The 23,050-nt window shown below is 40.7% G+C and overlaps 1 protein-coding gene and 1 long non-coding RNA gene across 4 annotated transcripts in view; one reads left to right on the top strand and one right to left on the bottom strand.

Moving 5' to 3' along the window:
* Window positions 1-9,276, bottom strand: part of CTSC (cathepsin C) — a 35,882-nt gene extending 26,606 nt beyond the window's left edge. The window contains exons 1-3 of one of the 2 annotated variants that reach the window (XM_032356381.1): window positions 9,013-9,276; window positions 6,991-7,136; window positions 1,651-1,735 (exon numbers count right to left, since the gene is read on the bottom strand). In XM_032356381.1, the coding sequence (XP_032212272.1) occupies window positions 1,651-1,735; window positions 6,991-7,136; window positions 9,013-9,184 (403 nt within the window). In that variant the 5' untranslated portion in view covers window positions 9,185-9,276. The remainder of the gene's footprint in view (window positions 1-1,650; window positions 1,736-6,990; window positions 7,137-9,012) is intronic. The other variant, XM_032356380.1, reaches the window with a different exon arrangement.
* Window positions 9,277-9,361: 85 nt separating this feature from the next.
* On the top strand, window positions 9,362-20,931 carry LOC116598106. 2 transcript variants are annotated; one of them, XR_004288952.1, is made up of 3 exons: window positions 9,362-9,516; window positions 15,954-16,084; window positions 20,353-20,931. It is a non-coding gene; the product is annotated as an uncharacterized LOC116598106 (long non-coding RNA). The 2 variants fall into 2 exon arrangements; XR_004288951.1 differs by having other exon boundaries at window positions 9,362-9,617.
* The last annotated feature ends 2,119 nt before the right edge of the window (window positions 20,932-23,050 follow it).

Genomic DNA, 23,050 nt, shown 5'->3' with positions numbered 1-23,050 from the left:
ATAAAAACTAGAGTTACAAGCCAACAAGGATCACACTCTTAAGAATGTTTAATTATATTAATTTACGTAAAACACACACACACACACACACACACACACACACACACACAGTACTAGCATTTGAAATGCTTGTAAATTTTTAGTGCTATTTAAGACATTCACAAAAAGCTGCCATTCTCAAAAGCTGAATGCTTAAGCAACATGTATCAGGCACACAGCCAACATGCTCAAGAAGCACATGCAGATGCATTTGAAATTAACTACCACTGCAGAAATCTAATTTTGAAATGTACTTAGAAGAAACAGGCTAATCTAACAACCCAGATGCATTAACACGTGTATCGTTCAAATTCTACATGGAGGCTTAAGGATGTTTTGATCTGTACTTCCATGTACCAGGCTATTTATCCATTTACAGAGCAAATACCTACTCAGGGGGGAGGGGAGGTATCTTCTAATGGAGGTGTCCCTTTAATTAGAAGGAACAGTGAGAGTTTTAAGACAGAATTTTGTAAACTGTACAAAAAATGAGAAGACCTCATTTTTTTGCGAGAAAAAAGTGATGAACTTATTTGGGGAAAGTTTCCTATTTTATCTTCCTAAGCAACCGCTCTCTAATATATTAAAGATCCTGATAAGTTCTGAAATAAAGGAAATGATTCAATACCATCTATACTTATTCAAGTACTAGGAATTCAGGAAAAAAAAAAAGCTTATTAATTTTGGCTCTAATTTCCACTTTGATCCATTCACAGCAGCTGCCTGGAACCACCTTCAAAGGTTCACAGGATGGAGTGAACAGAACTGATGAGCAGTTCCTACTTAGCAGATGTGTGGGCCGCTGCTGGGCCATCAACAGTGTGGAAAACGCTGATACAGGATAAAGCTGTGGCGCTTCCAACACTTGCCTCCAGTTCCCTTTTTCATAGCCCCCTTCTGTACTTCAGAGATTGTAAAAGAGGTAAGGAAAGGGGAAATAATATTGTGTTAAAATGCAAGGAATAGTTAAGTCCCTATCAACTTTACTCTCTAATCACCCTTTGCCCATAAAAATGTTAAAACCTTTATATTTATGGATCCAGTGAGAGTGAGATATAAACAACTTTTCCAAGTATGAGGAGAATGTAAAGAGTGAAAAAGGTCCTCTTCCTCCTAGTCAGTAGTCTGTGCTCTGACCAGGAGCCAGTGTGAAAAAGATGGGGGAGTCTCCCAAGGATGAGCGGCAGGTACGTGGATTTCTCTGGAAGAGCTGCCCTCTCTACCAGAAGGCAGACCTAAAATGTCAGAGCCTCCCATGGTTCCCTCTTGAGCCCTTTTAGAAAAAAAAATGAGCAACCCCAGGAGGCACAGCTACTTCAGGGAAGTGAAACAACCTTGGGCTGACCTTTTCTTAACCGAGTCTTGATCTTTTTGGGTTCAGGTCTGCTCAAGTTAGCAGTATCAGACTCGGGAGAACCAATTTGATGTGTGCAAAGAGAATAAAGTGAAAGCTCACTCACATACAATAGTGCAGGCAGGTAAGAAATTGCAAATAAGCAGGCTCAAGCAAGGAATCTGTGCAAAATCCCTAATCTTTCCAGTCTCTCTCACCCAGATGAATCAACAAACATTGCTCGCTTTTAAGAAGTTAAAAATTTCAACAGAGCTCACCCAGTTTGTTCCTCAGATGTCTCAAATCATGTACCCTCACAGTTCCCAGCTGCATGAACAACTGACTGATAAAATCAGTGACATCCTATGAAGAGTTCACAATGGGAAACTAAGTCATCATGTTAAGATTAAGTATCACCATGAAAGAAAATGAAATTAAGCACGGACTGTTAAACTTCCCATCCATTCCCTAAACTGAAACACTCTTAAGAGTAAACCACAGGGGTGCCTGGGTGGCTCAGTGGGTTAAAGCCTCTGCCTTTGGCTCGGGTCATGATCCCAAGGTTCTGGGATCAAGCCCTGCATCGGTTCTCTGCTCAGCAGGGAGCCTGCTTCCCTTCCTCTCTCTGTTTCTCTGTGCCTGCCTCTCTGCCTACTTATGATCTCTGTCTGTCAAATAAATAAATAAAATCTTAAAAAAAAAAAAAAGAGTAAACCACAAGTTGTTAAAATTAAAAAAACAAAAAAACAAAAAGCACCAAAATCTGGATCTCAGTATGCTGAATCTATATTAAATTACCTGAAAAAAACAAGTATTCCGAAAGCTGAACCATCAGATCTTAAATATGAACCCAGAAAGCGGAGTGAAAAAAAAGTGACAAGATTCCCAAATCTTTAATTGTAGAAACCTAATTGACACTTCTGGCTGTTGAGACAAACTGGAAATTGACAAGTCAGTAGCACACAAAATGAGCTATAAATCCTCTGGTATGGCTTTCCCAACATACAGCTCGTTTCCAGTACCAACCTGCTTTTGGAACACCCATAGAAGTGTTTTTTAGCTTAGAGTTTTACTAAGACTAGTGGGCCCTAAACAAAATCTATGAAGTTTGCTTGATGGTCATAAAATAAAATTTTCAGCCATGAGTCTAGTTTCCCTTCTATACATCTTCAGCACCTGGGTGACTTATTCTTCAAAACAAAATCGGTTCCTGCTCTACTGCTTCTTTCTATAGTCTCGGAGAAAGTGAAATGAGAAGCAGGAAAAGGCTAGAAAGTCTATTCAACCTGAGTGTGGTTTTTGGGACTTAGTATCTTTCATATGACTTTCTTCCTCTGTACAATTAGATAGACAGTGGAAAGTGAGCAAAATATATAAAAGCATTAAAAAGTCATTTTTCGGGGCACCTGGGTGGCTCAGTGGGTTAAAGCCTCTGCCTTCAGCTCAGGTCATGGCCCCCAGGTCCTGTGATTGAGCCCTACATCGGGCTCTCTGCTCGGCAGGGAGCCTGCTTCTCCATCTCTCTTTCTGCCTGCCTCTCTGCCTACTTGTGATCTCTGTCTGTCAAATAAATAAATAAAATCTTAAAAAAAAAAAATAAAAAAAATAAAAAATAAATATAAAGTCATTTATCCACCAAACAGCAAGTTGCCATAATTAAACATCCTGTCTCATTACACTTGGTTTTCATTTAAGGGGTCTGCTGCTTGGGCACCTGGGTGGCTCAGGCAGTTAAGTGTCTGCCTTTGGCTCAGGTCATGATCCCAGGACTCTGGGATCAACTCCCACTTCGGGCTCACTACTCAGTGCGAAGTATGCTTCTGTGCCCCTCCCTTAGCTCCTGCACTTTTTCTCTCTCTCTCCCTCTTGCTCACTCTCTCTCAAGTAAATAAAATCTTGAAAAAAAAAAAAAAAAAGAGGTCAGCTGTTTTTAATCTGCAGATATTCTCAAGCGGTACCTGGGTTTGAGAATTACAACCAAATGGTAAAGTGATTAAATCTGAGGACTCTTAGAAAACAACCTGCAGTCAGTACTGTCATTTATTTTGGCCAGTACATTATTTTAAAAGGAAACTGAATATGAATGCCTCTAAGAAAGTTTTCATTTTGTCATAGGTTCTAACTCCTCCTTACTGTTTTACATTAGGGTCATTTCAAATGCTTAGGTACCTGCCTGGGTGGGCCCTAAATGCATTTGAGTTTGTAACCCTCTACAAAGGGTCCAGATAATTGAATATATGTGGGAAGTTGAGTAGAAAAACTTACCTTCTAAGAATATATACCCAGTACTTCCTACAAAACTGAAACTATCCAAAAACTTTCGGTGTCAAGATGTATCTCCTTCCAAGCTTTTCTCTAGCTTGAAGTCACATGCAAAAAAAAGATTATCTCGACTTCACTCCCAGTGTCTCAAGCAGGTAAAACTAAGGTGCGCGGGGGGGGGGGGGGGGGGGGGGGGGGGGGGGGTGATAGGAAAAGGGCTTACAAACCTTGAGTCATGAAAAATGCCCATCTTCCAAGTGAGGCCTACAAATTTTAATAAGGCAAATTCCTACCAATAGCAGTGGCGTCACAACTGTTTCAAAGTCGGCATGCAGGGAGAACGACATGGAAGCTGTATGCTCTGTTGAGATGTAGTGTAGTCTGGGGAGCAGGTGGCCCAGGAGCCCAACAGAATACCCTGCCCAGATCACCTGCTCTGCTCCGCAAACTCTAGTAGCAACAGTAACAGACAATCAAATGCAAATGTGTCATGTAATGAACGCATATCTGAAGAGGACAAAAGGAAACAAGCAGTAGGGTCTGGTATGAGTCAAAGGAGCAATCTAGAAACCCACTTGATGTGTAGACTAACAATGGACAAAATCAAGAGGACAGATGGACATAGCAAAAATGTCAGATGTTTCTTTAACAGCGGTAGACTAAATGGAGGATGTTGTAGTTTACAGGACACATTTTAAATACAAAATTCTGCTTATACCTCAGTAATTCTTCATTTCTTAAAAATAAATTAATGTTGATTCTCAAAGCTATTTTCTAAGTCTGTAAAAGAAGCCAAGAGTGCTTTGTGCATTTCAATAGTACTCTTCTGCAAAATAAATCATAATTTTTTTTAGAAATTATTTATTTATTTATTTGACATAGAGAGAGAGAGATCACAAGTAGGCAGAGATGCAGGGAGAGGGAGAGGGAAGCAGGCTCCCCGCTGAGCAGAGAGCCAGACGCAGGACTCGATCCCAGGACCCCAATACCATGACCCGAGTCAAAGGCAGCAGCCCAACCCACTGAGCCACCCAGGTGCTCCCGCAAGATAAAATATTAAAAAAATAAACTCAATTCCACTCTATCATTTTTCTCAGATTTTTAAAAAAATTCAGTTCCTCATTACCCTGTCAGCTGGATTTGCTAAAAGGACATAGATTTTATCACACTACAAAACATGTTGACCTAGAACTACTTGATTAGGTTAACAGAAATTTTAAAGCCAACTATCTTATATATATCCTGCTCTGTTTACTGAAATTATGATCTTATCACAAAGCCTAACTATTGTCTAGTCAGAGTGATTGATTTCTCAGCACGAAAACAGCTCTGATAACGATTCTGGTCAAACAGGCACTTCAAGAATATACTGTAATCAGTTAATGGAAGAACATTCTTCCTATTTTTATTCCTAATCAGAGAACACCATTCAGGAGGCTGCGATTAGGTAGGGTTCTGGCCTAAAACAGTGTGACTGAGTACACTTATAACCTCATTTGGCATTATTAAGTGGTTCTCTACTGACCTAGGACTTAAGTTCTAAGGCTATGGAAAAATACCAAATGGGCTTACACTGTGATTTAAAGAGAAACACAAAGAGGTATTCCTATTCCTCATCCAGCCACCGGCTGTTGCCTCTGTCGCTACCAGCTCTGGATTCTTCTTTAAGCTGAAAGCAGACTTAAAGTACTAATGCAGGGAAACTCGTCTGTATCTATTTTCAGTTATGGCTCAGGAAATTAAGTGGTGACTTTAGAAGTCTGCCCAATAGTTTTTTCCATTCTACAGAAAGGAAGAATGAAAACTTTCCTAAGCCAAACGGGTAAAACTATTTTATTAATTCATCTACACTTAAATACAACTCCCATCTAAGCCTTAAATAATTTTTTATTCAATCTCTTTCTCAACTGAATTCTACTTCACAGATTCATTTTCATTTTTTTGAACAAAGTCTCAACCAAGTGCCTAGTATGTGTCAGGCGAAAAAGGACAGGGTGGGGGTTGGGGGGAGGCCTTGAATACCTCCTTGTACCTCAGTTCCACAGGCAAGTGGTTCTCAAAATGAAGGCAAAGAATTTTCAAAGGGCTGCAGCGGAGTACCTACAAGTCTGTGGAGCCCTAGGCTCATCAATGTGCAAACCAAGAATTATATTCGCAATGAATTATACTCACTACCAAAGTATTACAACTTTAAAGACTCATACAGGTACTGTCATGTATTTTTTTTTTTTTTAAATACACAGTATCCAGTGGTGATAGTGCAATGTTTCATAAATGGTCAAGCATGAGCTCCAACTACTAAAATGAACAGCCGGCCCTCCACAGCCCGAAGGACAGATCAGCACCCACCCACTGATACCAGAGCAGCCAACCCAGGCATGAGGGGATGATTTTCCCTCTTGTTCCCGCTTTCCTTTTTTCATACTCAAGGGAGATTCTCATGGGGGGGGGGGGGAAGGGGAGTTATTATTCTAAGAAAAATAGTTGGCTTGGATGTAACACCATATTGTAGTGATTAGATCGCAAGAAATCCCAATACATTTAGAGGTTACGTTTTTGTTGGTGCTTTGTTTTTCCATCATCTTTAACAGATTCTTTCCCCACTTTCCCATGAATCGCTACAATTGGCTAACTCTTAGCAGATGTTCCAAAGGCTGTAAACCCTACTTTCTGAGAAAGTCTGTGTTTGTTTATCTCTATTTATAGTAAGAAACGGCAAGTCTCAGGTTTGTGTCCTCAATGTACTTAAACCAGTTAGCACTCTGCTAACATTACCCTAGAACGTGTCTGCAGTTGGAAGCACTGTGTTAGAACAGAAGGACAGACATTGAAAGAAGAAAACGGGCTGCACTGGCAGGGCTACCTTTTACTTTAGCCTAGGGAGTAACTCAAGTTCTCTGTTTGTCTCAGCTTAGTAAAGTGAGTTATTCACATTAATATATCTAGCACAGCACATTCTAACAGTCCCCGACTTTACAATGGTCCAACTTACCATCTTGGGCTTTACGAGGTTGTAAAAGTTATACACATTCAGTAAGAATCAGAATTGGACTATTAGTATTTTCCTGGGCTAGCACTATGCAGTAGAACACTCTCTTGTGGCTCCGGGAGAATCAGGAGCGAATCAGTCAGCCCCGTGATCCCAAGACCAAGTGCAGGGCTTGAACTCAGGACCCCGAGATCAAGACTGGAGTGGAGATCAAGAGTTGGACACCTAACGACTTGAGCCACCCAGATGCCCAGTGCTGTCACTTCTAGTTATCTTAAACCAAAAATCAAAATCCTGAGGGTCTGGTAAGAAGAAGCTTCAGATACCAAATCACTGAAAATACAAACGCATTTCCAACAAAACTAACCTTAAAAAAGGCAAACCACTTGTAGTCGTTCAACACAATCTCAAAGCCTTGATTGTAAATGATGGTGAAATGGCCGGTATTGCCGAGATCATCACGTACTGTGTCCAACTTCTCAAGATGAACCACTACTTTTTTTTCCGGTTGTCCTAAAAAAAAAAAAATTCACAACACAGGAAAATTATTTGGATTTCAACAAATGGGAGGGGAAATCTCCTCTATAGTTTCCATTATTTTTAAGCAGCTTTCCTTTCATGCTACTGGATTTGGACCAGTCTAGCCTGTGAAGATACCAGTCTCCATCCTGTTGCTTACCTCTGCACACTCCCACAGGGATCTGAGGCAAGCCTGTGAAATGAGGGCTCAATAGAGCTGTCAAGTAGCTGACCAGGCAGAGACCCCAGAAAGTACAGCCCTTACCTTCCCAGAACATCCAAACACTGAGGAAATTTGTCCACTAAGGAAAAGGAGAAATAAGGGATGTTTAAAATGATACACAGAAATGGGTTGAATACAGGATGCCTATCAAAAAAAAAAAAAAAAAAAAAAGGAAATATAAAAGGATTTGCTATCAGATTATAAATACAAAGGGAATTATCTCTTCAGAGAAGAAAAGGGGTCTCTTTCAACTCAATGGCTCTCTAGTTCAGAACCTCAGAATCTGAATCCTTCCACAGTATTCAGCAAATGCAAGGTTTCTATCCTATAAAGATATTTTATGCTGACAGGAACTAAGCTTTCAACTTTCAGAAGATGGGGGTGTAGATCTGTGTGCGTCTTTACTAGATTAAAGTCAAAGGTCTGACTTACAGACACAGGCTGCCTGAAAGGGTTCTGCTCTGTCCATCTGGAGGTTTCACACTTTGGACGGTTTTTCCAAGTTTCAGATTAATGCTCTGAAATAGGAGATTGCATGTGACCGAATAGCACCAATCCTGATCTCCCTCTCCTTTGGACCTCCACATTATACATTTAAAACAGAAGGTTTGGAAAGCCCAGGATTAGGAAATGTCACACAGTCATTTGGAGTTGGACAGTTGAACAGTTGAACAGGTCTATTTTAGTAACAAATGACCTGGCAATCATCCTTCTGCTGACAAGGAAATCACAGAAGACAGATTCACTTACTCTGCACATACCACAGGGTGGTTAAGGGTTTGGGTACAGCAAGAGTGCCTCTTCTGAACGGGAGATAGCTTTTTTCCTTCTCCCTTCACTAACTCTTCATCCTCAGTATAGCTATGTTATCTGAGGGCATGTGGAATATCCCAGTGGTGTTCTAACACTAGGTATTTATTGACAGCTTTCCACCAGCCAGACATTGTGCTTGTCTCTAGCATTCCCCAAAATAATTACAGACTAAAGAGTTATTTCCCAAAAAAGAACGGAAACAAAGAAACAGGGAGTGTTGGGGGGCAACTTTTATATATCTCCCTGCAATACATGAAACAATGTAGCATCATACCAAAAGTTTTCTTGGACTAGCAGCATCAACACACGTGTAAATCAAAAACGCTGGGCATAAGGGCTTTTTCCCACAAGCTAAGAAAAGGAAAAAAAAAACCAAAAAAACCAACAACAACAAAACATTTTCTTGCTATGCTTTTCGGTGTTTGAGCTCATTTTCCATGGGCAAAATTTTTAAAAATTCAGATTGGACAGGGAGATCATTAGACTACACTGTCTCCACTCTCTTCCAAACTAAACAGACAGAAAAAAAAAAAAAAGAAACCAAAAAACAAAAACCCAAGGGGAATGGAAAGTTCCTGAAAAAAGTGTTTAGGTCCGGTAACAACCAAAGAAACATGAAATGAGAAGTTCTCAGCTGCTGAACTTAGCCTTCTTGGTCCTGGAGCGGTAAAGGGCACCCCAAGGGGTTTTAAGTCCACCCGGCTTCCCACCGGCACCGGCCCCGGGTGGGGGCGCTCCTGTCGGCGCTGAGGAAAGAAGAGCTCGGGGGACGGAAAGGAAGGAGTCCCGGGCTAAAGCGGGTAGGGGTGGGAGTCCGGGGGCGCCGCGGCTTACCCATAAGCAAGCAGTTGACGTTGCGTTGGGAACCAACGGGGCCCACCTGGAAGACCCACGTGCCCAGCAGCTCAGGGTAGGTGCAGTTGGCAGGTGTATCGCCGTGTGCGGTACCGACGCCGCAGAGGACCAGGAGGAGGGCGGCCAGCAGTGAGCGGGGACAGGTACCCATGCTGGCGGGGCTCCGGAGGGAAAACGAAGAGACAGACAGCGGACCGCCGAGAGTGAGGCGATCCGGACAGCGCGTGCCTTAAAATAACCAGAGCTGCCGGAAACCCGCGGCCGGCAAGGGCGGGGGCGGGGTCTGGGGCGCCGGGGGCGGGGGGCGGGGCGCTCGGGAGCAGTCCCGCCCGCAGGTGAGGCCCTCTCCGAGGGCCTGGCGCACTCTTCGGTACCTGGCTGCCGCTGGACCTTGAGCCCTGAGAGAAGCGAAGCACACGTTCTATGACCACGGGACGTCTCAAAATAGGACTTAAGAGCCACAGTGACTTTGCTTATTGAAAAGTAACTGGGCGGGGGGAGGGGTACGTGGAGAAAAAGAGGAATGTGTGCGGGCGGGAGGACACCAAAATCAGAAAGAGGTCCTCGGAGGGAGACTGAAGAAGGTAAGGCTAGGGATGCAGGAGGGAACACTCGGAAGGCGGGAAACATTCCCAGATAGGGAGAGATCTAATAAGTGGGGTTTTCTTTTACTTGCTTTTCTTCTCCACTTAGTCCTCAACCAACTCAGTTTTTTTCCCCTTCCTCGGAAAAATTTTACTCGCTACCCCCAGTCACCCTAGCTGTTTGAGAACTGCTCTTCCTTCCGTTTTCCAACAAAACTTTCACAACCTTTTTTTTTTTTTTTTTTTGCTTGGTTTTGTCTAGTTTCCTGTTAATGTTATTTATTACCCACAAGAGAATTCATTTGTAGTGCAAACTTGCGGTTTTTGAGTATTCGTTTTTTTCCCCCCTGCAAACTTTATAGGATTTGGTTAACACATTCAAGCACACACATGCCCAAAAGATGTCAGATTATGTGACTCAACCCCTTCTCCTCTAACGATGAAAGCAGGAGGCTCAGAGAGAGGAAGTAACTTGCGCAGAGTGAGGAAGGAAGCTGGTGGGAGAAAGCTGCTCTTACCAGCAGGTTCCAGTGTGCCAGTCTGACTGCCAATTAATTTTTAGGTAGCACTGTTTCCAAGTGCCTCTTTGCTTAGTTTAAATATCACCCTTTTCTGTGAGAGCTTCTCTGACTTTCCTGGCTGTTGGTGGAAGTTGGGTCTGCTTTTGCACACAAAACCCATTGTGCGTGTCAGCCCTTGTGTCAGCATCAAGGGCAAGTGATGAACAAAACAAACTTTTCTGTGTCCCTGCCCAGTAGGGCACATGCATTTTGCCCTCATCACACTGGTTACAAGTAAATATGCACATTTAACACACGATTCGCCTTTGTCTCCCTAGATCCTAATGCAAAAACACTCAAACTTTCTTGGAGTGTTAAAATAAATACGTAAGTGAAGGGGCTCAGAGCAAGTCTTCTCAAAATGTGCCCCTTGTGCATGTGGACTGTTTTGAGCTGAAGGTAATTAAGACTACAAGGTCAAGAAAAGCATGTTTGCCCCTCAACTACCTAGAAGAATCTAAATGGGGATCTTTCTCAGAATGAGAGTTATTACCAGAGATAACTTCTTTTTTTTAAAACTCATCTGTGTTGTAGGGTAAACATCTAATTATCAAACACCTGCTCTTCTTACTGCTGTGTGAATCCTACATCTGTCCTTTGAGGTGCCAGGCCCCTATCCCGTCCTTAGCTCAGGTTGGCGTACATAACTCATTTCACCTTTCTGGCTTTGAAGTGCTCATGTATGTGGGGTTCCCGTACAGACAAAATCACATTTAATTTCCTCCTGTTAATCTGATCCATGTCAATTTAATTCTTAGCCCTGCCAGAACTTTTGAAGGGTAGAGGAAAATTTTCTTCTCCCTGATACTTACCTCGGTTTCTCAGCCTGAAAGCCGATTTCAGTTTGGCAAGAGGAGTCACTTTGGAAGCTCAGAAGTGTACATATTCTGTAATGCAGGCACAAACTGCGAAGGCAGGGCTGGGGTCTTTTAGATTTTATAGTCCTATACTTAAGATTCAAAGTTGACATCATGTAATTAAGCTAACACACTTAGAGATGTAGCACCGCCTTTCCAAGTTCCTGGGAAAGCAAGCTATTTGTTGTTAAAACATTAAAACTTTTACTAGGTTGTCAATATCAAAGAGTCAAAGAGTTCAACAGTCCTGTTGTAATTTTCTTTGATAGCTGTAATCAAAGTAGTATACCTAATTATGAAGAAAGTTTAAATAGTCTCTTTTTTTTTTTTTTTTTTTTAAATTTGAGAGAGAGCATACAAGCAGGGGGAAGGGCAGAGGGAGAAGGAGAAGCAGACTTCCCAGTGAGCAGGGAGCGGGACATGGCGCTTGATCACAGGGCCCAGGGATCATGACCTGAGCTGAAGGCAGGCGCTCAATCAACTAAGCCACGCAGGTGCCCCTACATAGTCTTTATTCAATGAATGATAACTGAAAAGGGATTTTGCAGACCTTTTAGTCTAATGGGTTCATTTTAATATTGGAAAATGGAGATCCAGGGATCATAACTTGCTTAATGTCACATTGCCAGTTACTGAGATTCAAAAATAAGCCTCAGGTAACTTGATTTTTTTTTTTTAAGATTTTATTTATTTATTTGACAGACAGAGATCACAGGTAGGCAGAGAGGCAGGAAGAGAGAGAGAGAAAGGGAAGCAGGCTCCCTGCGGAGCAGAGAGCCTGATGCTTGGCTCGATCCCAGGACGCTGAGATCATGACCTGAGCCAAAGGCAGCGGCTTAACCCACTGAGCCACCCAGGCACCCCAGGTAACTTGATTTTAAATTTAGTTTATCTCCAGGGTGCCTGGGTAGCTCAGTGGGTTAAACCTTTGCCTTCAGGTCATGATCTCAGGGTCCTGGGATCAAGCCCTGCATCAGGCTCTCTGCTTCCCTCTCTCTCTCTCTGTCTACTTGTGATTTCTCTCTCTGTCAAATAAATAAATAAAATCTTTTAAAAAATTAGTTTACTCCAATTATCTACTAATTCCCAAACTGTTCCCCCCTCAAAATAAAATATTGCCCTGTCTCCATTAGCAAGGAGGAAAATCGGTGATTCTCAAACTGATGCGGCCCTAAGTTTTAATTTTTAACAAATATTTTATAGAGATCTTTATTACTCTGAAATGAAATGTACATATAAGCCAGTTATATACTTAATAAAAAAGAAAAATATGCCAAATTTTTAATTCAATTTCTAATTCAAAGACATATTTCAGCATCTAAAATGCCCATGGATCAATATACTGGAAAACAGAATAAGATATTCAGATACTTTTTTTTGCCTCTATGCAAAATTATAGAATCAGGATAAAAATGACGGGTACCTTTTCTCTGAAAACAGAAATCATTTCAGTGAGTTAGAACACAAATATTAGGGTGTCGGGGTGGCTTAGTCGGTTAAGTATCAGACTCTTGATTTTGGCTCAGGTCATGATCTCAGGGTTGTGAGACTGAGCCCCATACCAGGCTCTGCACTGGGTATGGAGCCTGCTTAAGTAAGATTCTTTCTGTCTCTCCCTCTGCACCCTGCCAAAAAACAAAACCAACAACAAAAAAAAAAACCCACAAATATCTCATCAGATATTCATCAGGTCATTCAACTACCATACCTAGGTGCTGATGCTAGATAACTCTTGGTCAAGTCTCAATGCTAGATAGCTCTTGGTCAGGTGTCAATGCTGGATAAATCTTGGTCAGGTGTCAGTGCTAGATAACTTGGTCAAGTCCCAGCAGAACAAAGTACAATCTCCTATTGATTTACCTGGAAGTTTCATTCCTGAAAATCTGGCATGTATTGAAATGATATGATACAAAACCAATTTTTTAAAAGACTTTGAAGGAGAGAAAGGGAAAGAGAGCACAAGTAGGGGAAGGGGCAGAGGGAGAAGGAGAAGCGAGATTCCCTGCCGAGCAAGGAGCTGTCACAGGGCTCAATCCCAAGACCCTGGGATCATGACCAAGCCAAAGGCAGATGCTTAACTGAGTTACCCAGGTGCCCCATAACCCAACTGATATTCTATGCAAACCAGAATTTGGTTCTCAGATTATTATAACAAGTAAGTTTCTAGAGAGGCTGCCTTGCTTAGAAGTAGTTCCCAAAGTGTGGTCCCAGAACCAATAGGACCAGCAGCAGCCACATCTTCTTGGAATTTGTAAAAAAGCAAATTCCTGACCCTACCTCATAACCTACTGAATCAGGAAAATTCTGGGTAGGTCCCAGCAATCTGTGCTTTAACAATCCCCTTTCCAGAGTTCCTGATACAGCTATTGTTGCGAATCACTGGTTTAAACATTGTCAAGGACTCAAGTCACACTGCTTGAGAGGGAAGCCTGGCCTCTGCCTTTCACCAGATGTTTGATCTTGGAAGTTATTTTTACTTCTTTTTGTGCCTTGATTTTCTCATCTATAAAATGTACATAATTATGTTCCCTATCTGCCTCATCTGGTTTTGAGAAGACAAAATGAATAAATACAGATCTCTATGAAGATCTGACTACATTTATTATTGTGTTTATTTCTGTTAGAAAACTTATCCCTCTTAATTAAAAATAGGCTCCAAATCTTGTTCTCTATTGTAATCCTAGCACCCTGAATAATTTTTGGCACACAATAAGTTCTCAAATATATGTTGAATGACTAGTACTATGATGGACATGAATGTACCTATATCTCATGGTAAAGAGCAAAAAGCGTCATGATTTCCAAGTTCCCTGCCTTGAGTGTAAGTTTGAAAGCCACTGTTCTGGAATGCATATTAAAATAATGAAAGATTTTAGAAGTAGAGAAATAAAGAAGAAAAAACTTGACATACCATTGTAGCACGTTATTTGGTTGTGTGTACACTTAGAAATAGAGAAATAGTACTCTTAGAAATAGAGAAGAAAAAACTTGACATATAGTTGTAGCATGTTACTTTCTTGCATGTACACCTCTGTCATTGGGAGTCATAATAATCATCTTAGTCATTTTATTTATGTAGGACTTTACATTGTACCAAGATAATTCACATATATTAGGTCATTTAATTATCACACAATTGTATGAGGAGGATATTATCTGAGACTCAGAGAATTTATTAGGGACCAACGCCCATGAAAGTGGAAGTTGAGAGGAAAGAGGAATAGGAGGGCAAAGCCTTGGATTTCACTCCCGTGAAAGGAAGGAGGGAAAGAGGGTTGTGGAGAAAGAGACTCAGGAATACAACTCTGAGATCCCCAGCTAGCACAGCAGAGATGAGCTTGACGTGGGCAGACATGGCCAGGCCCTAATACCTGAGTTGCATTTAGTTGTCTGCCTTGACTGGAAAGCTGAGGTGGTTCCTGAAGTCATTACAGGGGGAGGCTGTTGGCCAGCTGCCCTCTATGCAGGCTGTCTCTTAAAGAGACATGGAGCAGTGCTGAGCCATGGCTCCTACAGTGGGGACCTTTGTTTGGAAGTAGGGTTGACCCACAAGCTTAAAGGTCTTGTCACGTCCTGTCATGTTCTGAGTATAGTTTCTGTCCTTCTGATCTCCTGGGCAGATGGCAGAATGCTCTCTTGTGTTACCCCATGTTCCTGTGTTTTATGATTCATTTCAATGATCTGTCTGCTTTTTCCACTAGGATCCACGTTCCTTGATAGCAGGACTCCATTATTTTTGTATGTCAAAGTTTTTGACAGAGCCTGGCCCATATTCACTCATTTATCCTCTTCATAAAGAAAGGGTGGATCCTATGCAGGAAGGAAGACATAAGAAGCAAGTAATTAGCTTTCTGTACATGAAAACAAACTAATTAGAGCTTACCCTTGCTGAAATAAGAGGGTTGCTAGGAATGCTGTGCAGGTTGGCTGATTGCACTATAAGGTTTCTCCCACTTTTTGTTCTTAGGACCCCTTTGCATTCTTAAAGATTATGAAGACTCCAAAGAACTTTTGTGTGTATGGGTTATATCGGCAATATTTACCCTAGCAGAAACTGGATGTAAAAAGTACTGACTTACTGAATAATAACAATAAAGTGAAAGTAACACAATTCTAAAAATATATAGCTATATTATCAAAAACATGAAAAAAAAAAACCAGGAAAGTAACATTGTTTTACCATTTTGCAAATTTGAACGCCTGGGTTAATGGAAAAGTGCTGGATTATCTGCTTCCACGTTGCATATGTTGGGATAAGTTGTTCTGGTTGGAGAATATGAAGAACACCCACCATCATATAGGTGTATAGTTGAAAAAAAGAACCTTACAGACTCCTAAAGAAGTCCCATGGATTCCCACAAGTTCTTGGAGCATGTGCTGAGAACTTCTTCACTAGAATAACTGCATATTCTGAGATGCTCTCAAACGTGCATGGCCTTGGTGGTGAGGTGGATAGAGATAGGCAGGACGTGTGGTTTTCCAACCACGAACACAACTGCAAGAACGGAGAAACTGCTTAAGCCATGTTCCCTACTGATTGGGGGTTACTAGTGTCATTTTTTTATAAGAGGGGTGGTAATATTCTAAGTTTACTCAGTTAAGATGTAAAAATTGGAGGAGGACATCCTTGCATTTGATGGAATATGAGCTGATGAAGTTAGAGAATTATTGTGCTCTCTTTGTTATTTGAATAAAACACTCTTTGTGTTTCTATTTGAATAGCTTATCATAGCTTGCATAGTACAATCAGATGTTATGTAAATCTGATAGCAATCTTACATATCTCATTACTCCCACTCTACCGATAAGGAAAATGGGGTTTAGGAAACAGAAGTCACTTTTCCGCAGTCACGCTGTTCGCTGTTCGTGGGTATAGATAGGTCTGATAACCAACCGAAGACTTTTCTGCTCTCTGTTAGATTGCTGGAGTGTGATTTCAGAAGAGAAGCATGGTCTACTTATTGATGCCATCAGATATAAAATTAAAAGAAAGAAAGGTTCTACAAGTGAACTGGACAGAAGATGTATATGTTGAGGCAGCAATGGAACTGTAAGTTATGGAGAAAGTCTCTACCATTTGACCCTATTCTCACTTCACTATTCCTTCTGTGAAATAACACAAGTTTGGGAAATGAAATTTTTTTTAAAGATTTTATTTATTTGACAGACAGAGATCACAAGTAGGCAGAGAGGCAGGCAGAGAGACATGGAAGCAGGCTCCCTGCTGAGCAGAGAGCCTGATGTGGGCCTTGATCCCAGGACCCTGGGATCATGACCTGAGCCGAAAGCAGAGGCTTTAACCCACTGAGCCACCCAGGTGCCCAGAAATGAAATTTTTAAGAAGCATTATTTTTACTGATAGACCAGACTAATCCTGTAGATCACACAGAGTAAGAGCCAATTATGGATGTGTCCACTTTGTTCCCTTTCCACCAACATCATTCTGGTCCCATATGCCATCCTTTCTTGCTGAACAACCATGATTAGCTTCTAATTTCATCCACTTTTTTCTTGAATGTAGTGTACAAGCCAGGAACCTAAGGGACATCTTTGACGCTTCCTTTTCGCACACCTTCCTTCTGATCAGCCAGTATATCACACGGAGCCTACCCTCAGCACTGGTTTTTTAATAAATGTAAATCATATCAAGTTACTCCAAATATTGGAAAGCTGAATACTTCCTAATAGGTTACCTTTCTATCACCTTTGAATAAAATTCTATGGGAAAGATCTGCATGAACTGTCCCCTGTCTCTTTGTTTTCCACTTGCTCACTGTCCTGGGAACTGTCACCCTCTGTTTGATCCTCAGACGCTCTAGCTTTCTTCTCTCTTCCTTATCTTTGTACTCTGCTATCCTCTCTGCCTGAAATAACTTACCTCCTCACATGACTGCTCATTCTCACCATTGATGACATTATCACTGATAAGTATTTCGCCTTCTCAGGAAGGCCTCCTTTACCCATGCTACCTGAAGCTGCCTTCTCCAGCTCTTCAGTTTTATTACTACATTTATTTCTAGGTAACACCTAAAATTGCTAAAAACTGCCTGTAATTATTGAATATTCTTGTTTATTATGCTTCTCCCCTACTCGAAGGTAAGCTCCATGAGGCGTGGGACTTCTCTGTTTTGTTCGCCATGGTATTTCCAACATGTGGTAGGTGCTCTGAACTTAAAAAAAATAAAACTGCCAGTGTTTTACCAGCAAAGACAGGCTTATTCGGGAATAGCAGAGAACTGCAATCCAGGCAAGCAAGCTGTGGCAGAAGCATAGGCAGGTCAGCAGTGCAAAGGAGATAAACGCTCTTTTATAGAGGAAAGGGGGAAGTTAGAGAGGTTGTTGGAAACACAAAGTCCACTGCAGTAAACTGGGAGTTGCAAGTACAGTGCCTTCTATTTAAGTTAATATACTTGTGTGCGTTAGTTTGGAAGTTGACCCTGCACGGCTCCACAACTGTTTGGTTTGCTCTCCTGAAGTGAAGTTACGAACACATGCTGGGCAATAGGAATGCTAACCCATGTCTCAGCATTTTATTTCAAAGTTTCATATTTTGATTTGAATTCCCTTTTTTGTATATGTTATCAATGACAAGGAAACATGAAATCAACCAAGGTGAATTCTAAAATAGCAAAACTGTATAGCTTTTGCATGAAGAGCATTATTCAGGTTTCAAGGTCCAGACTGTCAGGATGACAGGTTTCAAGGTGAAGACTGTCCATTACTCCAAATAGAGAAAGACATCCCTTTTCTAAGAATCAGATAACTTACTCAAGTGATGATATGAGAACATTTAAAGTATTTCATTTTAGTAAGTTGAAAATAAATTGACATTATTTATCATGACTTTTTATTATTTAAGTTGACATAATCAAACTGATTTAGGCATTCCTCTTTTTAAACATTTAGTACCCTTAGAATTTAAATATATATATATATATATATATATATATATATATAATTAAATATATAAATAACTTTAGTGTGAGTACAATTAAGGTAACAACTCTGAGGAAAAATGACCTCAAATTTATCATCATTTTTATTTGTTCTGTAGGGGCAGAAAACTTCTCTGTTCTTCCTTTCTAGGTTCTTTGGATAGTTTAATAATTAAATTGATATAACACAGATTGACAGGAGAAAGAGAAACAAAAGTTTCCTAACATGTGTGCCTACTGTTCACATAGGAGAGACCCCATGAGACTGGACACCTGATTCCTGGGCCTGTAATGAATGCATAAGCAGAATTATAGTTCTTTTAGTTGCATTATTAACTTAGCTCCACATTTGTTTGGTTCCCTACTTAATTATACTTTACACACCTCTTATCATTAAATTTGCCTTATTCACTCCTACCCCGTGTTTACCCACTGATTGTAGAAACTTAATAGGAACCCAGCAGTAACATTCTTTTGAAATTAATGGACATACCTGATGTACCAGTTCCCAAAAGGCACCTCACTGTCCGAAAGAATGCATACCTCCAGATTGTTTCAAGCCCCCCATTCTCCTAAAGTTTTCAAGAAGCCCTTCACCCTCTTCTCCTGTATTCACTTCCTTTGCAAATTTATAAGCTGTCCCTAGGCTCAACAGGACAAGACCTGTCCTCAACAGGACAAGAAGCCCCTGCCTTCTCATTGGGCTGTCCTTCTGATAATAAAGCTTTCTTTGCTTTGAAACAGGTGTTTCAGACATCAGCTTACTGCCCATTGGATGCATAGACAAGTTTGAGTCTGATAACACCAGGAAAACTGAGTACCTCTCCAAAATGGCCAAAGCCATCACCTTAAATACCATCTTCAGCTAAAGACAAAAGATATTCACGATGGGAAGTCAGTGATAGGAGGTTACCAGGAAAAGCACAGTAAACACGAGTAAGATTGTAATGGAGATGTAAGTCCCTGCCATCTCCATTTATAACAGTTTCTAGAGATTTAGAGTCATCCCCATCTTCCTGGTGCAAATGGAGATTTCCCTTGTTAACTTCTCTTCTAACTTCCACTGGGTTTTCAGAACTTTACCTTTATCTGCTGTTTCTTAAAAATGGCCAGCTTGAAATAATCGATAGGCCAAAGAGGCATATTTTTGGGGAGGTATAATTTGTTCTCCTTCAGTTGCTACTGCTGATTTTTGTTCCTTATATTTAACCATATTTATCATATTATGTAATGAAATAGAAAATTCAATAAATTTTGTTTAAAATTACACCAAGTACATTTTGCTATTGTGCTACAAAGTTTCTTCCCCACTTCCACCCCTTTTCCTTTTCCTTCTTGTCCTCACCCTGCCGTGCAAGGTAATCTGTGTTTACTTCCTGGTGAGCCTGCTCCCAGATCTTTTACTAAACTTACCAGCCATTTACAAACATGCATAAGAAGCAGAGCCCATGATTATAAAGCCACAGATTCTAGATCCTGAATGCCATGGTTTGAATCCTGGCACAACCTTTTACTATCTTGTGTGACTTTTGGGAAGCTACCTTTTCTGACTCAGTTTTTACCTTAATAAAATTGAGATCATAGTAGTATCTACATAACACGGTTGTAGTGAAGTTTTGAATGAGTGAAAATGTGAAATGCTTTTAATAATGCTGTCACAAAATAAGCACTATAGAAGTGCTAGGTGAGTATGGATTTTGCGGTTTATTTTTATGACACAGAAGCAGACTGGATATATTTCTCCTCCATCCGATTTCATTTTTTAATAAAAATTTTTTATTCTTGAGGCCTGAGTTGGTCTCTGGTCTGGGTATGGAGACTGCTTAAGAGTCTCTCTCCTCCCCGTCCCCTACCTGCTTGCACGTGTGCATGCCTGCTCTCAAAAAATGTTGTTTTTCATTCCTAAAAATGAACTACAGAAATCTCTCCACATCAAGAAATTGAGTTTGTTTAAGGAAAATGGAGGCATGGTACTTAAGGCATATAACAAACCAATGTAACTGTTATTTAATGGGCAGTTGGGTTTTTTCTAGGTATTTTAGCATTATTACTTTTTTACCATTGCAAAACATGCTGCAGTAAGAATTTTTGAACATAAATCCTTCCTATAGCTGCCTTACTTTCTTCTTTCTTTCCTTCTTTTCTTTTTCTTTCTTTTTTTTTTTTTTTCTTTTTTTTTCTTTAGCTGCTTTTATTTCTGTACGAAAGTGACAGCAACTCATTGCTGGGTCAAATAGATACTGCAGCACTGAGTGTCCAGGAGAGCCCTAGCATATAGGACTTCTCCCAGTGTCGCCAGTTAGACCCCAAGACCTGACCTTTACTGCCCGTCTGTTTGTACCCACTGATCCTGTCACATTTTCCCTTAATCTCTTCTTTGTAGCTTATTTCTTAACTCAAGCAAAAGACCTGTGAGCCATCCCCTGATGGAAACCAGCAAGACCACCCCACAAGCAATCATGACTACTCTGAGGAAGAGCGCTGGAGGCCCCGATCACCCGGGGCAGTTTGTGCTCAACCCCCAACTCACACCTGCTCTGCAGGTCCCTGGAGTGACTCATGGAGTGCCCAGCACTTACCTTTATCTCATTATAATCCTAAAATCTCTACCCAGGAGGAGCACAAGCCTCATTTACATAATATACAATGCAGGTACAGGCATGTTTCCTTAAGATGCTTGCACCACTGATGTCTGCCTCTGTATATGAATGACCAGGCTTCCTGTTCTAAATATCCATCCTACTCCTCAATAAAAGGAACCCATTCACAGAGAATCTTGGCTTTTGGTTATTCCTTGTGATCTCCTTACCTGCTACAGATAACCTTTGCTTTGTGTGACAGTCCCACCTACCATAGTTTCTGTGACTCACCAAGGAGCAAACTCATGTTCATTCAGTGACACCAGCGACGTCAGAGAATCATCCCCTCTCCCCGGCCTGGCCTGCTCCTTGCAAACCTCCTCTCCCCCCAGAGTTATAAATCTTTTAAATTGTTTTAAATGTAAATATTTTAAGCTGTTTTAAATTGGTTGAAGTACTTAAAATAATTATTATTTAATTTTAACTGTGTATCTCTGAAACACACCTAAGGTGTGTTTTTGTATATCGTGTGATATAGGAGTTCAGTTGTCTTTTCATTCAGGCAGCGGTACCAACGCTTTATTAAATCTTATTCTCTCTAAATTTAAACACCGAATTTTAGTATGGTCAATTCCATAAACAATAGAATGCTTTGTTTCATTTTGTCTTACCGATTGACTTTAAAACAAGTTTGATCCTTATTCTCCGTTTTCATATTTTCAGCTTTCTCAGGCATTTTCCCTCCTCCATAATGAATTTTAAGAGCACTTTATTTGTTTTAACATTTTTTGCCACCTTCAAAATTGTATGTTTTGCAACCCATCAACTTTGGTTTACTTGTTTGTTTGTTTTCTTAATGGAGCATTCAATGGATATTATTTTATTTTTTAGGTTTTTATTTTAATTCCAGTTAGTTAACATATAGTGTTATATTAGTTTCAGGTGCTCAATATCATGATTCAACAATTCCATACATCACCCTGTGCTCATGAGAACAAGTGCACTTGTTAATCACCAACACCTATTTCTACTATCCAACCCCCTTCTGGTAACCATCAGTATGTTTTTAGTTGAGTCTGTTTCCTGATTTCTCTCTTTCTCTTTGAGTATTATTTTATCTCATTAAAAAATTTTTTATTTAGAGAAAGAGAGAGTGGGGTGGGGTGCAGAAGGAGAGGGAGAGAGAGAATCTTAAGTAGGCTCCGTGCCCATCACAGAGCCCAACTTGGGGCTTGATTTCATGACCCCGAGATCATGACCTGAGCCTAAATCAAGAGTCAGATGCTTAACCGAGCTACCCAGGAAACCTTGAGTATTATTTCAAAAGAATTAACTTTGTATTTATTCATCTACCATAATTCTTTGGGTTTCCTTTTTCTTTCTTTTTCAATTTGAGGATCTACTTGGCTTTATTAAATGGTATACAAATTGGGTAGCATCACATCTAGCCAGTAGAAGGAAGCTCTGAGAAGTTGTACAAAATAGGAGGTTTTTATTTTTTTATTTTTTATTTTTTTTTTTAAGATTTTATTTATTTATTTGAGAGAGAGACAGGGAGAGAGAGCATGAGTGAGGAGAAGGGCAGAGAGAGAAGCAGACTCCCCGTGGAGCTGGGACCCCAATGCGGGACTCGATTCCGGGACTCCGAGATCATGACCTGAGCCGAAGGCAGTTGTCCAACCAACTGAGCCACCCAGGTGTCCCAAAATAGGAGGTTTTTATAAAGGAGGATGGGTCAAGAAAATTATTAGCAAAAGGAAAAGATTGTTCCAGGCAAGATTTTTGTTTGCTTTGGTTCAACATCAAAATAAACTCTTATTTTACCAGCAAAATATGTGTTTATTTGGGAATAACAGAGAACTAAGATCTAAGACCAGCAAGCTATGGCAAAAACCACAGGCAAGTCTGCAGAACAGAGAAGAGATATGCTCTTTTATAGAGAAAAGCAGAAAGTTGGGAGAGTTGTTATAAATAAAAGGTCCACTGGGATAAAAGTATAGTGGCTTCTCTTTGGCTAAACTATGGCCTTCTTTTATTGGCTGAGCTGTTGCCTGGAGAAGAAGTAAGACTTTCTTCTTCCTGCTGGGATAGTAAAGTAGTACCCATGAGCAAGGTCCCTGTCTTCCTGTTGGATTTGCCATTGATGAAGAGTGGTAGGGCATAAGAGCTCCCCTGCCAAGCCACCCTACTCCATTTTGATGAGGTTTCCCTTAATTAATTTTCACATTTCCCCATTTTGATCAAGATCTTTCTTTTAAAAGTATTGCTGATTAATAGTTGGATTCTTTATATTTAGTGATTTTGCCCCTCAGTTCAATGAAGGACCTTTTCTGGTTGTCATATCCTCTGTTAGAAAGAAGTATTTAGTAATTAGAAGCCAGTTAAGATCATATTTGAGGGGCGCCTGGGTGGCTCAGTGGGTTAAGCCGCTGCCTTCAGCTCAGGTCATGATCTCAGGGTCCTGGGATGGAGCCCCGCATTGGGCTCTCTGCTCAGCAGGGA

Source organism: Mustela erminea, chromosome 9, assembly GCF_009829155.1.
Source record: "Mustela erminea isolate mMusErm1 chromosome 9, mMusErm1.Pri, whole genome shotgun sequence".
Classification (NCBI taxonomy): Eukaryota; Metazoa; Chordata; class Mammalia; order Carnivora; family Mustelidae; genus Mustela; species Mustela erminea.
Note: the sequence above shows the minus strand (reverse complement) of the source record. Positions and strands in the feature narration are given on the sequence as shown.